This window comes from Eubalaena glacialis, chromosome 1 (assembly GCF_028564815.1).
Source record: "Eubalaena glacialis isolate mEubGla1 chromosome 1, mEubGla1.1.hap2.+ XY, whole genome shotgun sequence".
NCBI classification, from domain to species: Eukaryota; Metazoa; Chordata; class Mammalia; order Artiodactyla; family Balaenidae; genus Eubalaena; species Eubalaena glacialis.
The window spans coordinates 19,938,039-19,960,957 of record NC_083716.1 but is presented as its reverse complement, the minus strand read 5'-3'; the positions used below and the strand labels follow the sequence as shown (position 1 = coordinate 19,960,957).

General features: G+C 37.5%; 1 protein-coding gene across 2 annotated transcripts in view; it reads left to right on the top strand.

Annotated features, from left to right (window-relative positions):
* The window catches only part of MXI1 (MAX interactor 1, dimerization protein), an 82,845-nt gene extending 63,069 nt beyond the window's left edge, over positions 1–19,776 (top strand). For both annotated transcript variants that reach the window (XM_061193462.1, XM_061193470.1), the window contains exons 4-6: positions 13,501–13,615; positions 14,239–14,410; positions 17,997–19,776. In XM_061193462.1, coding sequence (XP_061049445.1) covers positions 13,501–13,615; positions 14,239–14,410; positions 17,997–18,160 — 451 coding nt within the window. In that variant the 3' untranslated portion in view covers positions 18,161–19,776. The remainder of the gene's footprint in view (positions 1–13,500; positions 13,616–14,238; positions 14,411–17,996) is intronic.
* Positions 19,777–22,919: the final 3,143 nt, after the last annotated feature.

Genomic DNA, 22,919 nt, shown 5'->3' with positions numbered 1-22,919 from the left:
TGGTTAAGAATCTGCCTGCCAGTGCAGGAGACACGGGTTCGAGCCCTGGTCCGGGAAGATCCCACATGCCACAGAGCAACTAAGCCTGTGCGCCACAGCTACTGAGCCTGCGCTCTAGAGCCTGCGACGCACAACTAGTGAAGCCCGCGTGCCACAGCCACTGAAGCCCATGCGCCTAGAGCCTGTGCTCCGCAACAAGAGAAGCCACCGCAATGAGAAGCCCGTGCACCGCAACGAAGAGTAGCCCCTGCTCGCCGCAACTGGAGAAAGCCCGTGCGCAGCGGCGAAGACACAATGCAGCCAAAAATGTTTAAATCAATAAATAAATAAATTTATTTTTAAAAAATAGAATAACTTTAAAAAAAAAAAAAAAACTCTCTGGCTCCCTACCCTAAGAACTACTTTGATTTTACTGGGAGAAATTGATTTTTTAAAGTTTTCAAAGAATGAGTAACATGTATCTCAACCTTACTGATTTTCTTATCTTGTATATAGATGAGCCCTTTAAGTGCTGAGGTGGATAAATGTGACTATAGAATAATTTATATTATCATAATATTATGTACTTTATATAATTTACAACTTCATTATAACACTTGTTAATATTCCTATCTGGTTATTTTACAAGATACCAGTTGAATTAAGAGGAATATTAATGAAAGCAGTTTTTTTCTGAAAAATGAGAAGAGGTCCTAGCTATTCTCCTAAGTTTTAATTTTATTGTCCTTAAGCCCCATGACACCACAGTCAATTCCGACGCTAGGGAAATGCCACTTACTAAGTTACTCACTGGAAGTTAATAGTCTATTTTTTATGAAGTAGATAATATATAAGTTGTAAATGAAGCATATAATTATCATGTGCTGTTTTATGGGAATAGCTTGTCTAAAGCTTATTTCACAAACAGGGTAAGCTGAACAGCAGAATATGATCATATTTGTTTTTTGTAAATAAAGTTCATGTGTAGCATGATTGTGCTTGATATCTGGATCCATCTTTAATGTCATTTTTTTTTATAAGACAAGGAGGCAGGCAGTTTTTTGGTTTGATTTTTTTTTGGTAACTAGATTTTCCGAAAATTCTCAGCATGTTACATTTTAGAGAAATGCTGGAGTATAAAATGTGTAGGAAAAACAGCTAGTTGCTGTCATGTGCAAAAGTGTTGTGTAGAGAGTTGGGAAACCTGGCCACAAGCCACTGCAGCTTTGAAGAAAGTGGCTCAAGGGAGGACTCACAGCCCATTGCGTAACGTTCAACAGAGAGGAAAATACAGTACTGTCCCTATCGCTTGACTTGTTTTCCATTTTTATTTCGTTACTTGGCAAAGTCTTGGTATCCCGTAGTGGAGGAATGAAAGACAAGTAAGTTCCAGTGAAGGACCGTGCCTCCAAGGGCATCAGCCAATGGATGGTTTGTGAGGCTGGGCAGGCGTTAAATTTCTTATTGTTGTTGGGCAGAGGGATTAGAGTTTCAAGAGACGACTTGAAAAACATCATCGTGTGATAGATGCTTGCAATTTTTTTCTGAAAGGGAATTCTTTCCTCTCTCCTCCCTCAACAGTGTGCTTCTTTTGGTTGATATACCTATGCATTAAAATATCACACCTACTAGCAGGGGCCATTTTATGGCAAAATCATTTCCCCTCATGTTCTGTGATATTTCACTTTGGCAGTAGAGTTTACAAGGTTTGAAATCAAAAGCAGCACTGGTTCTTTCAGGGAAAAATGATCCCAATCTACCAAAATAAAAGCCAAACAGACTCTAATTGTTCCTTCTCCCACAAGGGGCTTGCCCTTTTTGAAGGTGTGGGTAATTCTGATAGGACCTTCTCTCTAACAGGGTTAGTCACTGGGAATTGCCTCTTCCCCTGGGTAAAACCCACTTTTAAATCTCATTTTAAAACATACCTCAAAGTGTCTTTGAAAATAAAAGTACTTTGCCATCTCTCCATTGTCTTGCCCCCTCCCTCTCTGCAAGACTCCAGTTTTCTCACAAGGCACCTCCTGCTGCAGTGTCTAATCTTAACTTTGCTTTACAGTCACTCACGCTAAATTAGGAAAGATTTTAGTTGTATAGTTTTTATTGAGCTATTGATGTGTTGTGAAAAGTTAAGTAACTGCTAACCAGGGTGCTACATTTTTTTCCATCAAGTCTGATTACGTTAATTTTACAATGTGAGGTTTTTTCCTATTGATTGTTAGTCTAATGTTCATCAGAATATTCAGAACAGCAGCCTTAACTTTCCCCAACCTTCTTACCCTACTTTGACTAAAGGTACAGAACCATGCCTTTCATGAATCCTTCTTCTTTATGTCAGTTCTTCCACTCCTTGAAGACTTGAAAAACATCATCTCATGATAGTTGCAAATTTTTTCTCAGTACATAAGGATTTTCAAATCAAACCAAGCTTTTTTTCTTCTCTGTCTCTTGTCCTCTTTTCCCCCATTGTCTTACAGTTCATGATTTGGCAGCTCTGTACAGGAGACTCCTGAGCCACCAGTCACATGAGAATGAAGGCAAGAAAAGAAAGGACCAGATGGCATCAAAAGATATGCCTTTCTAGGTCATTGGTGGTTAAGCTTGCAATCTGGTTACCAGCAGGGAGACTATGGGGGAAAGGGTGGAGAGCAGCACAGCACCATTGTAAGGGAAGAAGAATTTTGCCATACAGTTCGTTTCGTAATTTGCTGGAGAGAAAAAACTTACACATGGAAGAGAATGGATTTTCTGATTGAACTTTCCAGTTTACAGTCACAGAGAATCCATTGCATTTACTTAAAAGTGGCATATAAGCACATGTGAAAAACTGTGTGCAGTATTTGAATGGCAACTTTGAAAAGTGTGGCTCCGCCTTGGTCAGCTGCTATCGTTCAACTTCCATTAACCCTTTGTTATTCTATTCTCCGAATGCCTGATTCACTTATAAGTACAAAAACTGGAGGAAATGACATTTGGCTCCCACACATACACTTGTCCCTACAGAAGAGCAGAGGACATCATTCACCACTCATCCTTCATAATATTATCTATTTTGAAGGACCCTATTTACAAAACATGGAAAATGGCATCACTGGCCTTTGTGAGACATGTTATCTCAAGGTATGTTTTCTTAGTATAAACTGCATCTTGGAGCACATTTAAAATTACTTGACTGAAGAAATGTTCAATAGTGGAACCCTCCTACACTGTTGGTGGGCATGTAAATTGGTGCAGGCATTATGGAGAACAGTATAGATGTTCCTTAATAAACTAAAAACAGAGTTACCATATGATCCTGCAATCCCACTCTTGGGCATATATCCAGAGAAAACTCTAATTCAGAAAGATACAGGCGGGATGTACCTGGTGGTCCGGCAGGTAAGACTCCATGCTTCCAATGCCGGGGGTGCAGGTTCGATCCCTGGTCGAGGAACTAAGATCCCACATGCAGTGTGGCCCCAAAAAAAAACCAAACTCCATGCCTGTGGTGATGGTTACACAACTCTCTAAATATACCCCAAAATCATTGAATTGTACAAGTAAAGCAAGTGAATTATATGGTATGTAAATTATAACTCAATAAAAATTCAAAAAAATACATACACCCCAATGTTCATTGCAGCACTATTTACAATAGCCAAGACCTGGAAGCAACCTAAATGTCCATCAACAGATGAATGGATAAAGAAGATGTGGTATGTATATATACAATGGAATATTACTCAGCCATAAAAAAGAATGAAATAATGACATTTGCAGCAACATGGATGGACCTAGAGATTATCATATTAAGTGAAGCTAAGTCAGACAGAGAAAGACAACTATCATATGATATCACTTATATGTGGGATCTAAAAAAAATGATACAAATGAACTTATTTAGAAAACAGAAGTAGACTCGCAGACATAGAAAACAAACTTATGCTTACCAAAGGGGATAGCAGGGTAGGGGTGGGGGAGATAAATTAGGAGTTTGGGATTAACATATACACAGTACTATATATAAAATAAACAACAAGGACCTATGGTATAGCACAGGGAATTATAGTCAATATCTTGTAATAGCCTATAATGGAAAAGAATCTGAAAAAAAAAATGTATGTATAGCCAAATCACTTTGTTGTACACCTGAAACTAACACAACATTGTAAATTAACTATACTTCAATTTTTAAAAATGGTTAAAAAAATTGACTTGACTGAAGAAATCTTCAATAGCGGCTAATAAAAAATATTTTAGAGGGGCAGTCTGCCTTCCCTGTTCATTTAGGCATTACTTACACCTTGACTCCTTTGGCCTGGGTAGCTCCTGATCTGACAGTGCTATTGTAGATCATCAGACTGCTGAACTTGGCTGATATTTCCTTATAGAATTCCAATTCAGTTGTTTTCTCTTGAATGAATTTTTTTAATTTTTGGTTTAAACTTGGTCCCAATGTGTGAACTTTGAATCCTTTACTCTTTTAATTACCTTGAAAATCCTTGCTTTTTTCATAAACAAATTCAGCATCCCTCAAGTTCAAAGTCAAGTTTCAACCTCTTTTATAAGGCTGCCTTCTCCAATTACAATCTCTCCTTTTATTCAGATTCTGTTGCCCTTGATACCTGTATGACTCATTTCATCCTGAACTAAATGAAACAAAATGTTTCATTTTGTAGTCTAGATTATAAACTCTTAAAATATACGTTTTTTTTTAACTTCTCCCACTCAAGCAAGTGTCTGGAACATCATTGCTGAGTACACAAAAGTCATGTAATATACAACTGAATGATTTTTTATAAAGAGAAAACAGACATTTTAATATTGTTAGTTGATTTCTTCTCTTTTTTTTTTTGTTGGCTGCTTTTTTTTGTGGTCTTCATTGCTGTGCATGGGCTCTCTCCAGTTGAGGCAAGCAGGGACTACTCTTCGTTGCAATGCATGGGCTTCTCATTGCAGTGACTTCTCTTGTTGCAGAGCACGGGCTCTAGGCATGCGGGCTTCAGCAGTTGCAGCACGCAGGCCTCAGTTGCAGCACGCAGGCTCAGCAGTTGCGGCGCACAGGCTGCCGTAGTTGTGGCATGCGGGCTCAGCAGTTGTGGCACTCAGGCCTAGTTGCTCCACGGCACGTGGGACCTTCCTGGACCAGGGCTCAAACCCGTGTCCCCTGCATTGGCAGGTGGACTCTTAACCACTGCGCCACCAGGGAAGTCCCTTGTTAATTGATTTCTGCCTAGATTGTATTTTTTTTCACATTAAAGCATAGTTTTATTTTTTTCATCTTTTTCTTAATTGACGTATAGTTGATTTACAATGTTGTGCCAGTCTCTGCTATACAGCAAAGTGACTCAGTTATCCATATATATATGTATGTGTGTGTATACACACACACACACTCCTTTTTTTATATTCTTTTCCATTATGGTTTATCCCAGGAAATTGGATATAGTTCCCTGTGCTATACAGTAGGACCTTGTTGTTTATCCATTCTAAATGTAATAGTTTGCATCTGCCAACCCCAAACTGTCAGTCCATCCCTCTCCCTTCCCACCTCCCCCTTGGCAATCACAAGTCTGATCTCTGTGTCTGTTTCTGTTTTGTAGATACGTTCATTTGTGCCATATTTTAGATTCCACACATAAGTGATATCATATGATATTTGTCTTTCTCTGTCTGACTTACTTCACTTAGTATGATAATCTCTAGTTGCATCCATGTTGCTGCAAATTCTGCTTAGATATTAATATGACTTTAACTTAGATCTCACAAAACAGAAAACTGACTCACCCATTTTTTTCTTGATATGAAACTATAGTAAGGAGTCATTTTGAAGTTTCTTAAGCTAAAAGTAAAAGTTCCTATATATGCACTGAATTGCTGGGGTTAAATAATTTAAACAAAATTGACAATTTATTCCTGTGGCAAAATACTTGTTAACTTTACTAGTTAGTTGCTTTGTTAACTTTTTTAGATGACTGAATTCAGAGCTCCTTTGGGAGCCTCTAATTATTGCAAGAGAACCACCAGTCTCTCTCCACCCTCCAGTCATCTCACATGAGTTCGTTGTTAGGCATATGCTATAATAATCCTAATGAAGAGTTTAAAGGCACTTTTAATTTATTTTTTTTTTATTTTTTTGAATTTTATTTATTTTTTTATACAGCAGGTTCTTGTTAGTTATCCATTTTATACCTATTAGTGTATATATGTCAATCCCAATCTCTCAATTCATCACACAACCATCACCCCCGCCACTTTCCGCCCTTGGTGTCCATACATTTGTTCTTTACATCTGTGTCTCAATTTCTGCCCTGAAAACCGGTTCATCTGTGCCATTTTTCTAGGTTCCACATATATGCATTAATATACGATATTTGTTTTTCTCTTTCTGACTTACTTCACTCTGTATGACAGTCCCTAGATTCATCCACGTCTCTACGAATGACCCGATTTCGTTCCTTCTTATGGCTGAGTAATATTCCATTGTATATATGTACCACATCTTCTTTATCCATTCATCTGTCGATGGGCATTTAGGTTGCTTCCATGACCTGGCTATTGTAAATACTGCTGCAACGAACATTGGGGTGCATGTGTCTTTTTGAATTACGGTTTTCTCTGGGTATATGCCCAGTAGTGGGATTGCTGGGTCATGTGGTAGTTATATTTTTAGTTTTTTAAGGAACCTCCATACTGTTCTCCATAGTGACTGTATCAATTTACATTCCCACCAACAGTGCAAGAGGGTTCCCTTTTCTCCACACCCTCTCCAGCATTTGTTGTTTGTAGATTTTCTGATGATGCCCATTCTAACTGGTGTGAGGTGATACGTCATTGTAGTTTTCATTTGCATTTCTCTAATGATTAGTGATGTTGAGCAGGTTTTCATGTGCTTCTTGGCCATCTGTATGTCTTCTTTGGAGAAATGTCTATTTAGGTCTTCTGCCTAATTTTGGATTGGGTTGTTTGTTTTTTTAATATTGAGCTGCATGAGCCATTTATATATTTTGGAGATTAATCCTTTGTCCGTTGATTCATTTGCAAATATTTTCTCCCATTCTGAGGGTTGCCTTTTCGTCTTGCTTGTAGTTACCTTTGCTTTGCAAAAGCTTTTAAGTTTCATTAGATCCCATTTGTTTATTTTTGTTTTTATTTCCATTACTCTAGGAGGTGGATCAAAAAAGATCTTGCTGTGATTTATGTCAAAGAGTGTTCTTCCTGTGTTTTCCTCTGAGAGTTTTATAGTGTCCGGTCTTACATTTAGGTCTCTAATCCATTTTGAGTTTATTTTTGTGTATGGTGTTAGGGAGTGTTCTAATTTCATTCTTTAAGGTAGCTGTCCAGTTTTCCCAGCACCACTTATTGAAGAGACTGTCTTTTCTCCACTGTATATCCTTGTCTCCTTTGTCATAGATTAGTTGACCATAGGTGCATGGGTTTATCTCTGGGCTTTCTATCCTGTTCCATTGATCTATATTTCTGTTTTTGTTCAAGTACTGTATTGTCTTGATTACCGTAGCTTTGTAGTATAGTCTGAAGTCAGGGAATCTGATTCCTCCAGCTCTGTTTTTTTCCCTCAAGACTATTTTGGCTATTCGGGGTCTTTTGTGTCTCCATACAAATTTTAAGATTTTTTGTTCTAGTTCTGTAAAAAATGCCGTTGGTAATTTGATAGGGATTGCATTGAATCTGTAGATTGCTTTGGGTAGTATAGTCATTTTCACAATATTGATTCTTCCAATCCAAGAACATTGTATATCTCTCCATCTGTTTGTATCATCTTTAATTTCTTTCATCAGTGTCTTAGCGTTTTCTGCATACAGGTCTTTTGTCTCCATAGGTAGGTTTATTCCTAGGTATTTTATTCTTTTTGTTGCAGTGGTAAATGGGAGTGTTTCTTTAATTTCTCTTTCAGATTTTTCATCATTAGTGTATAAGAATGCAAGAGATCTCTGTGCATTAATTTTGTATCCTGCAACTTACCAAAGTCATTGATTAGCTCTAGTAGTTTTCTGGTGGCATCTTTAGGATTCTCTGTATAGTATCATGTCATCTGCAAACAGTGACTGTTTTACTTCTTCTTTTCCAATTTGGATTCCTTTTATTTCTTTTTCTTCTCTGATTGCCGTGGCTAGGACTTCCAAAACTATGTTGAATAATAGTGGTGAGAGTGGACATACTTGTCTTGTTCCTGATCTTAGAGGAAATGCTTTCAGTTTTTCACCATTGAGAATGATGTTTGCTGTGGGTTTGTCATATATGGCCTTTATTATGTTGAGGTAGTTTCCCTCTATGCCCCCTTTCTGGAGAGTTTTTATCATAAATGGTGTTGAATTTTGTCAAAAGCTTTTTCTGCATCTATTGAGATGATCATAGGGTTTTTCTTCTTCAATTTGTTAATATGGTGTATCACATTGATTGATTTGCGTATATTGAAGAATCCTTGCATCCCTGGATAAATCCCCCTTGATCATGGTGTATGATCCTTTTAATGTGTTGTTGGATTCTGTTTGCTAGTATTTTGTTGAGGATTTTTGCATCTATATTCATCAGTGATATTGGTCTGTAATTTTCTTTTTTTGTAGTATCTTTGTCTGGTTTTGGTATCAGGGTGATGGTGGCCTCATAGAATGAGTTTGGGAGTGTTCCTTCCTCTGCAATTTTTTGGAAGAGTTTGAGAAGGATGGGTGTTAGCTCTTCTCTAAATGTTTGATAGAATTCGCCTGTGAAGCCATCTGGTCCTGGGCTTTTGTTTTTTGGAAGATTTTTAATCACAGTTTCAATTTCATTACTTGTGATTGGTCTGTTCATATTTTCTATTTCTTCCCGGTTCAGTCTTGGAATGTTATACCTTTCTAAGAATTGGTCCATTTCTTCCAGGTTGTCCATTTTATTGGCATAGAGTTGCTTGTAGTAGTCTCTTAGGATGCTTTGTATTTCTGTGGTGTCTGTGGCGACTTCTCCTTTTTCATTTCTAATTTTATTGATTTGAGTCCTCTCCCTCTGTTTCTTGATGAGTCTGGCTAATGGTTTATCAATTTTGTTTATCTTCTCAAAGAACCAGCTTTTAGTTGTATTGATCTTTGCTTTTATTTTCTTTGTTTTTATATCATTTATTTCTGCTCTGATCTTTATGATTTCTTTCCTTCTACTAACTTTGGGTTTTGTTTGTTCTTCTTTCTCTAGTTCCTTTAGGTGTAAGGTTAGATTGTTTATTTGAGATCTTTCTTGTTTCTTGAGGTAGGCTTGTATTGCTATAAACTTCCCTCTTAGAACAGCTTTTTCTGCATCCCATCGGTTTTGGATCGTCGTGTTTTCATTGTCGTTTGTCTCTAGGTATTTTTTGATTTCCTCTTTGATTTCTTCAGTGATCTCTTGGTTATTTAGTAATGTATTTTTTAGCCTCCATGTGTTTGTGTTTTTTACGTTTTCCCCCTGTAATTGATTTCTAATCTCATAGCGTTGTGGTCAGAAAAGATGCTTGATATGATTTCAATTTTCTTAAATTTACTGAGGCTTGATTTGTGACCCAAGATGTGATCTTTCCTGGAGAATGTTCCATGCGCACTTGAGAAGAAAGTGTAATCTGCTGTTTTTAGATGGAATGTCCTATAAATATCAATTAAATCTATCTGGTCTATTGTGTCATTTAAAGCTTGTGTTTCCTTAGTAATTTTCTTTTTGGATGATCTGTCCATTGGTGTAAGTGAGGTGTTAAAGTCCCCCACTATTATTGTGTTACTGTCGATTTCCTCTTTTATAGCTGTTAGCAATTGCCTTATGTATTGAGGTGCTCCTATGTTGGGAGCATATATATTTATAATTGTTATACCTTCTTCTTGGATTGATCCCTTGAGTGTCCTTCCTTGTCTCTTGTAACATTCTGTATTTTAAAGTCTATTTTATCTGATATGAGTACTGCTACTCTGGCTTTCTTTTGATTTCCATTTGCATGGAATATCTTTTTCCATCCCCTCACTTTCAGTCTGTATGTGTCCCTAGGTCTGAAGTGGGTCTCTTGTAGATAGCATATATACGGGTCTTGTTTTTGTATCCATTCAGCAAGCCTGTGTCTTTTGGTTGGAGCATTTAATCCATTCACGTTTAAGGTAATTATCAATATGTATGTTCCTATTACCATTTTCTTAATTGTTTTGGTTTTGTTTTTGTAGGTCCTTTTCTTCTCTTGTGTTTCCCACTTAGAGAAGTTCCTTTAGCATTTGTTGTAGAGCTGGTTTGGTGGTGCTGAATTCTCTTAGCTTTTGCTCGTGTGTAAAGCTTTTGATTTCTCCATCGAATCTGAATGAGATCCTTGCTGGGTAGAGTAATCTTGGTTGTGGGTTCTTTCCTTTCATCACTTTAAATATGTCATGCCAGTCCCTTCTGGCTTGTAGAGTTTCTGCTGAGAAATCAGCTGTTAACCTTATGGGAGTTCCCTTGTATGTTATTTGTCATTTTTCCCTTGCTGCTTTCAATAATTTTTCTTTGTCTTCAATTTTTGCCAGTTTGATTACTATGTGTCTCAGCGTGTTTCTACTTGGATTTATCCTATATGGGACTCTCTGCGCTTCCTGGACTTGGGTGGCTATTTCCTTTCCCATGTTAGGGAAGTTTTCGACTATAATCTCTTCAAATATTTTCTGAGGTCCTTTCCCTCTCTCTTCTCCTTTTGGGACCCGTATACTGCGAATGTTGTTGCGTTTAATGTTGTCCCAGAGGTCTCTTAGGTTGTCTTCATTCTTTTTTCTTTATTCTGGTTTGCAGCAGTGAATTCCACCATTCTATCTTCCAGGTCACTTATCCATTCTTCTGCCTCAGTTATTCTGCTATTGATTCCTTCTAGTGTAGTTTTCATTTCAGTTATTGTATTGGTCATCTCTGTTTGTTTGTTCTTTAATTCTTCTAGGTCTTCGTTAAACATTTCTTTCATCTTCTCGGTCTTTGCCTCCATTCTTTTTCTGAGGTCCTGGATCATCTTCACTATCTTTATTCTGAATTCTTTTTCTGGAAGGTTGCCTATCTCCACTTCATTTAGTTTTTTCAGGGGTTTTATCTTGTTCCTTCATCTGGTACATAGCCCTCTGCCTTTTCATCTTGTCTATCTTTCTGTGAATGTGGTATTTGTTCCACAGGCTGCACGATTGTAGTTTTTCTTGCTTCTGCTGTCTGCCTTCTGGTGGATGAGGCTATCTAAGAGGATTGAGCAAGTTTCCGGATGGGAGGGACTGGTGGTGGGTAGAGCTGGCTGTTGGTCTGCTGGGCAGAGCTCAGTAAAACTTTAATCCACTTTTCTGCTGATGGGTGTGGCTGGGTTCCCTTCCTATTTGTTGTTTGGCCTGAGGCGACCCAACACTGGAGCCTACCTGGGCTCTTTGGTGGGGCTAATGGTGGACTCTGGGAGGGCTCATGCCAACGAGTACTTCCCAGAACTTCTGCCAGTGTCCTTGTCCTCATGGTGAGACACAGCCACCCCCTGCCTCTACAGGAGACCCTCCAACACTAGCAGGTAGGTCTGGTTCAGTCTCCTATGGGGTCACTGCTCCTTCCCCTGGGTCCCGATGCACACACTACTTTGTGTGTGCCCTCCAAGAGTGGAGTCTCTGTTTCCCCCAGTCCTGTCAAAGTCCTGCAATCAAATCCCGCTAGCCTCCACGTCTGATTCTCTAGGAATTCCTCCTCCCGTTGCCGGACCCCCAGGCTGGGAAGCCTGACTTGGGGCTCAGAACCTTCACTCCAGTGGGTGGACTTCTGTGGTATAAGTGTTCTCCAGTCTGTGAGTCACCCACCCAGCAGTTATGGGATTTGATTTTATTGTGATTGCACCCCTCCTACCGTCTCATTGTGGCTTCTCCTTCATATTTGGATGTGGGGTATCTTTTTTGGTGAGTTCCAGTGTCTTCCTGTCGATGATTGTTCAGCAGTTAGTTGTGATTCCGGTGCTCTCTCAAGAGGGAGTGAGCGCACGTCCTTCTGCTCCGCCATCTTGAACCAATCTCAAAGGCACTTTTTAATGTGGACTTTGTTTTGTTTAGTTTTAGCCTGTTCAGCAAGAGCACTCTGTGATCATGTGAGAGTCCTCACCTAAGGGATTTTCCAATTAAAAATGAAAATTCTACTAAAGGTTCTATGATTTTGGGTAGCATAGCAGGGGAGGAGAGTGACTTTAAAATTGTTTAATCTCATTAAGGGGAATCCATTGATAATCCTTTAATTTAGGGAAAGTTTAAAAAAATTTTTTCATTATCCACATTAGGTATGTCAGGTTTCAGCCTGGAGCTAGTTACTAGATTTTAGTTGTTGAACTCAATAAAGAGATTTGGAATGGAAATGCTAGCGGACCTTTAACTAGCTGGGCTAGTGGGTACTGGAAGAATCTTGACAATTCATCTGCCAGATCTCTGACCTCACTCCCCTTAATCATCCTTACTTGTCAATGACATAATTGGCTGCCTTCTCCTATCCCTCTTTGAAATTGCTAGCATTTGAGAATGTCTCTTGACATTATTTCTTATGTATTAAGACAGAGAAAGCATAGTTCGGTGGCTGAGCTAGTAGACCGTTTTGGCCCTCTTTGAGGAAAAAATGGAGGATGTATTCTGTTCGTGGGGCAGTTGAAACAGTTGCTAAATGTTCAATTATGGCTCTTTACGGAATAGAGCTAACCTATGAACACATCTGTGGGTTTTCTTTTCAGATATATTATTAACTGATGAATTATGTTATACTTTATGAAGCACAGGACCAGATATACGAACTAGTATTGTTTCAGGGTGAAATTATGTACCCAGAACTCTCATCATGGTAATCATGGTTCCTGTAGGGTATAGGGAATATAAATTCATGAGGCTCTCTGCTAGCATTTATGGGTTGTTGTTTCAGTGGCTAGAATTGACCTCAGGGCCATATATTTTGCCTAACCCTGTCCTCACTGGCCACAGAATTTTGCTGTTTCTATTGTGTTGGATCATATTAAGTTGCCATTTTTATAAGTGAGAAATGGTTGAATATCAGAAATTTTGTATGGTTCAACCTAATACATAATAACATAAACACTGTAGGATGGCTACAGTTGTGGAGAGGGGTGTGTGTGTGTGTGTGTGAATGAAAGGTGGAAGGGAGGAAATGGAAATTTGTGAGCATTTTGGGGTGCTTTGAAGCTGAAAACCTCTACTCTAGCCTGTGGTTTTACACATTCAAAATCAAATACAGTTGCCCAAATATGTTTTCCTACTTCCACATTAATACAGTTGAGACAGTTTATGGGGCAGGTTAAAATTAAATCACCTCTGACAGAGATAACCATTAGGGATAATAATCTGAAGTGACCGATGTCTTCAGAGTACAACAGAAATGTCAGAAACTGAAAACCAGTAGGCACACCTGCACTTACATGCAGATACTTTGTTGAAACTGAAGAATTAGGGGCGTAACATGGTTATAGACTGAATAATGTGCAAATTCTTATTTGTCTTAAAATAGGCTTTAGGATGTTTTTAGTGGAATATTCAGGCTGTACTGATTGGACTTTTTTGTCTTTCTTAGACGAGCTCATCTTCGCCTGTGTTTAGAACGCTTAAAAGTTCTGATTCCACTAGGACCAGATTGCACCAGGCACACAACACTTGGTTTGCTCAACAAAGCCAAAGCACACATCAAGGTAGGAATTTTTTGTCATATTTTCACATGATTATCAGTCCTGCTCTCTTTTTAGCAATGATTCCTGTTCATATATATCAGCTAGCACAGTGCCCTCCTTTAATAACTGACCTCAAGAGAAATTTTCTGAAAACTTATCAGCTAATCTGATGGGAGCAACATAACCTGATTACATTAAATTGTTTTACAGCATGGTCATTTGAAGAGCTGAGAATACTAGGAAAATAACAATTACTCTGCTGATACCCTGAAGGAAGGCAGTTGTGCCCTCTGGTGGAGATGACTTCATTTGGCTGTGTCTGTCAGTAATTTTCCATCAAACTATACTGCAGAGCGAGTTTCTCTTTTGTGGTGGTAACTTGACAGACAGACTTTGAGAATTCTATACTGTTCTAGTAATGTAGCATTCATTACACACACACACACACACACACAAGTGAAGAAAGAACTATTTTTCATGTTTAAAAAATATATACTTATGTATGTTTTTATGTATATACACATATGTATAGTCATTCATGTTTTCTCTGTCAAAGAAGAAATCTTTTGAGATGTTAGGTAGGAATCAGTTTTATTGTTTGTACTGTACCTCACACAAACTTAAATATCACTTTATCATTTTAGAAACTTGAAGAAGCTGAAAGGAAGAGCCAGCACCAGCTAGAGAATTTGGAACGAGAACAGAGATTTTTAAAGCGGCGACTGGAACAGCTGCAGGGTCCTCAAGAGATGGAACGAATACGAATGGACAGCATTGGATCAACTATTTCTTCAGATCGTTCTGATTCAGAGCGAGGTAGGCAGTGAGCTTCTTCGCTAATGAAACACTAGCATCCCTGTATCTGAATTTAGAGAGGGGAGGTTGGGTGGCATTGTATTTGCTTCCTTTTTTGCCAGCACTGAATGTAGCATTCTAGATTTTATGTAGTCACATTGTCTAGCAATGCCTGTATGAATTATAGAATTTTTTTTCTTGATTATATATGTATTGAAAATTTTCCACTTTGAAACAATTTTAGACTTAAAAGTTGTAAGTTTTCTGTAGAAAATTGTTGAGTTCTCATATACCCTTCACCCAGGTTCTCCTAATGTTAATATCTTATGTAACCATAATACAGTTATTGAAACCAGGAAATTAACATTCATGCAATACTATTAATTAATCTATAAACCCTATTCAAATTTCACCACTTTCCCCAGTAATGTCCTTCGTCTGATCCAGGATCCAGTGCAGTATCCTACATTGCATTAGGTATTTCTTCAGTCTTTCTTTCATGACCATGACACATTTGAAGAATATTGGTCAGTTATTTTATGCAGTGTTCCTCAATTTGGGTTTGTCTGATGTTTTTTCATTAGATTGAGGTATTATACATTTGGGGGAAGAAATATCACAGAAGTGATGTTGTGCCCTTCTCAATTAATTGTATCAGGAAGATACATTATGTTGGTATGTTTTATTACTGGTGACGTTAATTTTTATATCTATATTTTAAAGTACCATGCCCTTCATTTCTCTTTACATCTGCCCCAGAACATTTGTCTTTGGCAGAATTAAAGAACAAAAAACAACCAGAAAAGAAATTGTTTGAATCTTACTGATCTGCTCATCTATAGCTCCCACTACATCAGGCCTCACACCACAATAAAAGATCCCAGAGGTGAACTTTAACTAGATCTCACAAGATTTTGAGGATTCTAAAACAAAAAAAAAGAAAATTTTGTAAAATTTCTTTTGACTTTGTATTATGGAAATTTTTAAACATACACAAAAGTAAATAGAGTAATGAACTCTCATGTACCTGTCATCTGGCTTGAACAGCTGTCAACATTTTGTCATTCTTGTTTCACCTGTTCTCTACTACCCTTACTCCCTCACCATTTTTTCTGGAGTTTTTTTAAATCAAATTTCAGGTAACATTATCATTTTGTTCTTAAATACTTCAATATGTATCTTTAATAAATAGGACTTTAAGAATATATATAATACTATTATAATATCCCACAAAATTAATAAAATCAGATAATCCTATTTAGTGTCATCTAATACCCAGTCTCTGATAGACTTTCTCAAAAATGGCATCTTACCATTGGTATGTTTGAATTAGAATCCAAACAAAGTCTACATTACGTTTGTTTGTACCTTTTAAGGTACAGTTGGCCCTTGAACAACGCAAGTTTGAACTGCACAGGTGCACTTATGTGTGGATATATTTCAATAAATATGTGCTACAGCACTTACATGATCCATGATTGGTTGAATCTGCAGATAGGGAGGGCTGACTGTAACGCTAGACTCAGATTTTTGACTGTGTGGAGAGTTGGCATCCCTAACCCCCTGAATTGTTCAAGGGTCAACTGTACTTCTAATCTATAATAGTTTTCCCTTTCTCACTTTTTTTTTTCAATGCCAATTACTTCTTGTAGAACCTGGGAAACTGGGCCATTTTTCTTATAGAGTTTCCCACATTCTAGATTTGGCTGAATGAATCCTCATGGTGTCATTTAACATGTTCTGTCCTTCATATTTCTTGTAAACTGGTTGGTAGATCTAGGGGCATGATTAAATTCATGTTCTTTTTTGAGGCAAGAATACTTCATGGGTGGTGCTGTGTACTTCCTGTTGCATCAGCGTTATTTTTGATTGTCCCATGATAGTGATAATTGGTCAGTGGGTTCAGGTGATGTCATCTTTTATGCAGATGTATCAACCTTTCACTTAATAGTTTTAACAGTCATTGATGATTGTTGCTCAATCACTATTTCATTAGGTGTTACAAAATAGTGATTTTCTAATTCTATCATTCTTCTTGTGTTTATTAACTTTTTCTTCTTTAAAGAAGAACATTTCCTCATCAACTTTTTTGGTTACCCTCAAATAACCAAAAAGTGGGTACCTCCTTGTACCCACCCCACCTCCAAATTGCAGAGAGAGGGTATGTTTTCATCATTATAGTTCTCATTTTTTTAGTATTCCCAAAGTGCAAGTACCTTACCAAGTACCATTCTTGTTCTTCTCTGGCAGCTCTCTTTCCCAGAGTTACAGGGACTTTTTTAGTAACATCTCTAGTCCATTTGGCTAGAACAGTCTCTCATTTTATTTTGTTTTGAGTTCAGCATGCTCTGTTGGATAGAGTGTCTTGATTTTGTTTCCCAAATGTAGGTTGGACGAGTGTTCTGTAATACTGGGAAACACTAAATAGCCTGCAAAGCATTATGGATATGAAACAAATAGTTATGAATTCATAGGATTATTTGTACAGCTTGTTTGGACAACTGCCTGCATTTTAAAAACAGATTGCTAAAACTTTTTGAAGCAACAAGCCCTTTTGAAAATTATGCTCTTTAAAATAACTTACTCTGTCTTCTTGCGCTCAGCTAGAATCTACGTTTCCTAAAGTGATTGTGTGATCAGTGTGAACAGCTAAAATCAGTGCCAAATATGAAACATCAGGCTTTGAGTTTGTTTTAAGAGAATTGAAGAATATTGAGTTCATCCTGTCTGTTATGGGAGAAAATGGTCTTTCAACTGCCTTTTAAAAAAAAAAATGTGTATTGCTTTTTATATATTATTGGTGATTGTATATGTAGTATTTAACAATTAAAATATCTATACATAGCTGGGTCATATATGTATTTAGATTTTTTTATCATGTTTGGTTTTTGAAGTAAAGTTAAATACCACCAGTATTAAAATAAAATGCCTTTACTGTAATCTTCACTATAGATCTCACCTTAATCCAGAGACTTTTAAGCCTCATGCCCTCATTTCAAGCTATATTTGATGCAAGAGAATTTAATTGAAGACAAATCTCTCAGAGTCCACTTTATAATGACTGGCTAATTTTGGTTACTGAATAGTCAGAGATCTTTATGATGAATCCTAGAAGTCTATAGAACTATCTGTAAAATAATACCACCAAAGGCCTGGATGGATACATTTTCTAGTTCACCTGAATTCAGTTTATGCTTTTTTCCCCCTTTAAGGCAACTCTGCTTAATAAAGATCACTGAGAATTAGTTTCTAGTTTAACGCAAAACAAATGTTGTTAAACTACTTGGGGTTGGGATCTTTTAATATTAAGCACTAATTCCCAAATAGGTCAAGTGCTTTTGGTGGAAGGTCTAGATGGACTGGTGTCAAAGGCTTTAGTAAACTTGCTGCTTAAATTGAGACCACCACTGTATACCAGACATTTCCCTTGCAAAATATATCCCTGTGTCTCTTCATCATTGGGTCCTTCTGTTCTTCAGAGATGACTGATAGTAGTTTGTATAACAGTTTATACTACAAAAAGTAATTTCTTTCCCTCATGCCCCCCTGTTCTTGAAGGCACACGTATACTAGATTACTAACGTTCTTCCTTTTTTCCCTTTGGCAGAGGAGATTGAAGTGGATGTTGAAAGCACAGAGTTCTCCCATGGAGAAGTGGACAATATCAGTACCACCAGCATCAGTGACATTGATGACCACAGCAGCCTGCAGAGTATTGGGAGTGACGAGGGTTACTCCAGTGCCAGTGTCAAACTTTCGTTCACTTCCTAGAACCCAGCATGACATAACAGTGCAGGGCAAAATATTCACTGGGCCAGTTCAGTCCAAACAATCTCTTAAATTGGGTTCATGATGCAGTCTCCTCTTTAAAGCTAAACAAAACTATACTTGAATGGAAGGGTCAAGAGACCTCTATTTAAGCAAATACTTAGCAAAAAGTGGAGCAGAGGCTCCTCAACAGAACAAATATTCATAATATTCATATCTGAAAATCAGTTTCTAATGGCAGCAGAAAACATGTGTGAAATTTTCTCGATTTGATTTAGTTGATTTGAAAGAGGACATTGGAGATTCCATCCTCTTTTTCTTTTCTAGTTTGCTCATACTACATTGATTGAGTAGACACATTTAAGGATGGGATTATGAACCCTTCCTGAGCTTTTTGGTCCTAAAAACAAAAATCAAACCTATAGTAATGACAAGACAAGATAATCAGGCATTAATCTTGGATAGCTAAAGAGCTATTAAAACTCAAGCCTGGGACAGCTTATCCTGAAGCCTGTGGATGATCAATTCTTTAAAAAAAAAAAAAAGCTCATTTCATGCTCTACAAAAGGAGAGACTCCCATGAAGCCTTTTGAAAGGGATCATCATGCAGCTCAGCTTTCTGTTGGATTCCATGCTAAGCAAGCTAACCTTATCCAGCATTGTTAGCACTAGGGCACCCAACCGCCAGCTCTACAGTCAGCTGCCCTTAGGCCCTTGGGTCTGTGTGCATGACACGCTCTGCCACACAGGGCCTGAGTTCGGATTGAGGGGCCAGAAGGAAAAAGCTCCATGTGCCTCTGTGTCTGCGTGGGCCAGAAGAGTTGTGCACACAGATTAGCAGGCCAAGGTCTGAGCCATGGCAGCATTTTTATTTCAGATTTTGATAACTGTTTGTATGTGTTGAAAACCAAAATGACATCTTTTTAAAGCTTGTCCATAAAAAACATAGACGTCTTTTATAGTGAAAAACACATGGGAAAAAATCATCTATTTTGATGCAGCATTTGATAATGATAAAACACCTCACACCTCACTCTTTATAGTGCACAAAATGAATGAGGTCTGGGCTAAGTAGAAAAAAGGTCAATGCTGTTTTTGTTTTCTTTTAGAATCATTACCTTTTACCATCTTTTAACCATCTGATATCTATACTAGACATACTATCATAGTTAACATAGTTAAGTTCGGCACTTGTCTCATTTTAATGTAAAGATTTGCTTCCGTTTTCCTACAGGCAGTCTCTCTCCTTCCTCACAATCCCATTGTGCAGGTGCTATTGTTGCTCTTGTCAATATTTTCAGAAATGTTATTTTAAGTGAAATTCTAGCCTGCACTTTGATGTCATGTGTTTCCTTTTTGTCTTTCAAACTCCCAGGTTCTCCCCTGGCCCTCTCCCTTACCCCAGGAAGCCTTGGAGACCTTACCCTGGCTCTTTGGACTTTGTATACTTTAAATAATTTAACTACCCTTAATTACTTAAAAAAGAAAAAAAAAAGCTTTATGATTTTCATAACTTATTGCTGATTTTAATGGGTTAATTTCAGTCCTGTAGTTTTGTTTTGTTTAGATAGGGCTGGGCAAGGAAAAAGAAAATAAAGACAACCATATTTAGCAGTGCAGTTGAGTTGTGTGTGTAATGTTAGACCATCCTTTGTAAGTAGCACTTTTAACAGCTCTCACTGCTTCTATATATGAAGTGAACCATCTTGGTCATACACAAGGCCTCATCATATACTTACTTGTTCTTGTGCTCTTCCCGTGCCTCCAAAAATATTTTGTCCTTGACTGTGGTATGTTTGAGTGGAAGAAATTCTTTGACGTAGATGTGTGAAAAACTGCATGCCTTTAGAAGCCCATTATTAGAACTTGCTACTTCAGGTGCTGGGGACTTAATGAAAACCATGATAAAAGAAATTCATTTCTGTGGCCCAGGTAAATTATTTCTGGTTTCATTTATAATTACTCCTGGCCAGGTCAAAATGTTGCTCTATATGTTTGCTTATTTTTGACTTTCCCAAGGGAGACAGTTTGAAGACTCTGCTAACTACCATGGAAAGTAAATGGAACCCAGTGACAGAGCTTCCATTTTGTAATTCCCATGGCATTCACTTGCATCACTTGCCGAGGGCTGGAATGTGGGACTTCATTTAGGTGAACTTGAGGTGCTGCAATTTTGTCGTATATGTACAGGATGGTGGGCTGGGAAGCCTTTGTCACGAACCCATAGTACCTATTTCAACTGCCCCCTAAATTACTCCTTCCCTGAATTTGTTTTCCTTGGGGGAGGGGGATGGATTGTATGATGAATAAGTATTAATTTTTTTAAAAGACAAATGGACTTTGAAGATACAAAAAGTTAACTGCAAGAAATAAAAATTGTGAATGAAGAATACACGAGTGCTTTTTGTACCACCCTTCTCTATGAAGGAAAAAATATGAATGAGCATCCATAGCTTGAGAGGCAACTATCTCCTTAAATGTCTATGTTTATTTATACCACTTCAGTGGTCTTAATTAATGGCAGTTTAAATCATTGCCATTTCCTGTTCAGTAATTTACAACAGGTGCCTTCTTGACTGATAATTCCACATAACCTAACTGCAGATGGTTTAATGTACCCAATAATCTTAATTTCTTCAGGTAGGACACAAAGCCATTTGTCATTCTAATTATCTATCTGTTCTCCAAATAACTTTTTAGGGAATCCCTTTGACTCTACTATTATTCAAATTGAAAACCAATCTGGACGTTCCCATTTAGTCCTTACTAACCTGAGTTAACACTGCCCCCTATGTAAAATGAGTGATATATTAATAGGTACAGGTAAATCCTATTTCTGTGCATATTATTACCAAAGAAGATTGTGATGAAGTCATTGCAACTCTAGTTTCTGATTAGAATAGGTATGAGAAACTCCAGCAGAAATGCCTTTTTTAGGGCCGTAACAATGACAGTTTTTAGCATTATGAAGGGATTTTAAAAGGCAATGAGGATTGTTCAGGCAAGGCTCCTAACCTAAAGCCACACTGCATCCTGGGTCATTTCTCAAAAGGAAATGGTTTACCCTTTCGGGGAAGGGTTTTTTGAGGGTTTGTTTTCTTCCACTTGAAGCAACTAGCTGCCCTTTTTCTTTTATTATCCTTCCACCTCAAAAATTCCATACTCTCTTCCAAAAAGAGCATAATAGGGGAAGAACAAGGGTTTTGGTTACATTTAAATAGCAGTTCTAACATTCACTAAGGACCCTGGGCAAGATACTAAATTTCTTCATGGAGACTTGTTTCCTCCTGGAAAGTTGATGATAGAAATACTACCTCTATTTTGAAAGATTGTTAAGGATTAACATGTAGACTGAGTGAACTGATGAGGATGATTATAATTTTTGTGACCTCTGTTTGAATAAAAAAAGAAAAAAAAAAGAATTACAAAAGTGGACACATGTGGATCCACACCACCCCCACAGCCAGGAGCATGTAGCGCTAGAAGGAAATTAACAGGTGTTATACTTCTCTACTTCCTCTGATGAATGCAGCCTTCTAATCTCTTCGTCCTTAATCTTGAATTTTAGTTATTCTGACTCTGGGTCTTGCAGAATAAGACTATTAATAAAATGGTTCATTTTCACAAAATTCTGTGGCAGGTGATACATTGTAAGAAGCAAATTTTGACATCCTATAGAAATTTTTAAATAAAGGCTTTATAAGATTCATGTATCATTGGTTTTAGTGATTACCTGGTCTTCCTAAAAAAAGGAAAGGACCTGAGCTTGAGTATGTTATACACTGATAGTAACCATTGCATAATAAATTGAGTGTCCTAGTTAATATTTTAGTGCTGGCCTCACCATGAAGAAAAATCTTATTGGCCTAGGTACCAGATCCAACAGGAAACTAGTTTTCTTTTGGAATACATCTGATTCTTGTAAATAATAAGTGTAGTTCAAAATAGATGTACTGGCTGACAGCTTCAGTTGTTTGTTTTACCTTTCTATATAGTAATTATTAGGGGAAATGGTTTAAATGAAGCTCTTCTAAAGTACTGCCAACTTCCTATAGTTTTGGAATATTTTCTATTTTTTCAAGCTCTTAGCTATGGAAGAATGCTTTTACTCTTTACTAATAGGACAATAATGGGGATATTTTAGATTTTCACACCAGGGCACAGAATAGCATAGTAAAAACATAAAAGCCATAAAATATCTCTAAAATGTATGTAAGAAATACAAATTTAAGAAGTCAGTTGTTTCTAAATTAGCAGCTTCATCACACTCACTCTGAAAGCTAGGTCAACTAACCTGACAGGGCTTTTGGAGGGAAAAATTCTGAGCAAAAGAACCAAAGGGATACTTACTCCTTCCTGCATACTTCTGAGCAATGAACAATTGGGACAATTACCATCTATTAAAGACTAGCCTAGCTACGGATCTCGGGCTTCAACTCTAGTTTTCCCAGGATGTAGAGTCAAGTGTTTCCTCCAAGCCTGAATTCTTTGTTTCTCTGGTCAGAAATTCACTGCATCTTGCTAAAGTGAGTGCAGGGCTTGAAAGGAGAAAAAACAAAAGCACATCAGTTTCACCAAAAATGGAAAATCATGAGCCAGCAAAATAATAACCATGATTTTTGTGTGAAGTAGCTCTTCACACAAAAAACAAACCTTTTCTCCCAATGAGAATAACCATAGCTTCTTTAGCTGTGCTCTTAAAAATAACTGGGGAAACAAGTTACAATTTTAATAATTCCAGTAACAAGTCCGTACTGGTTTT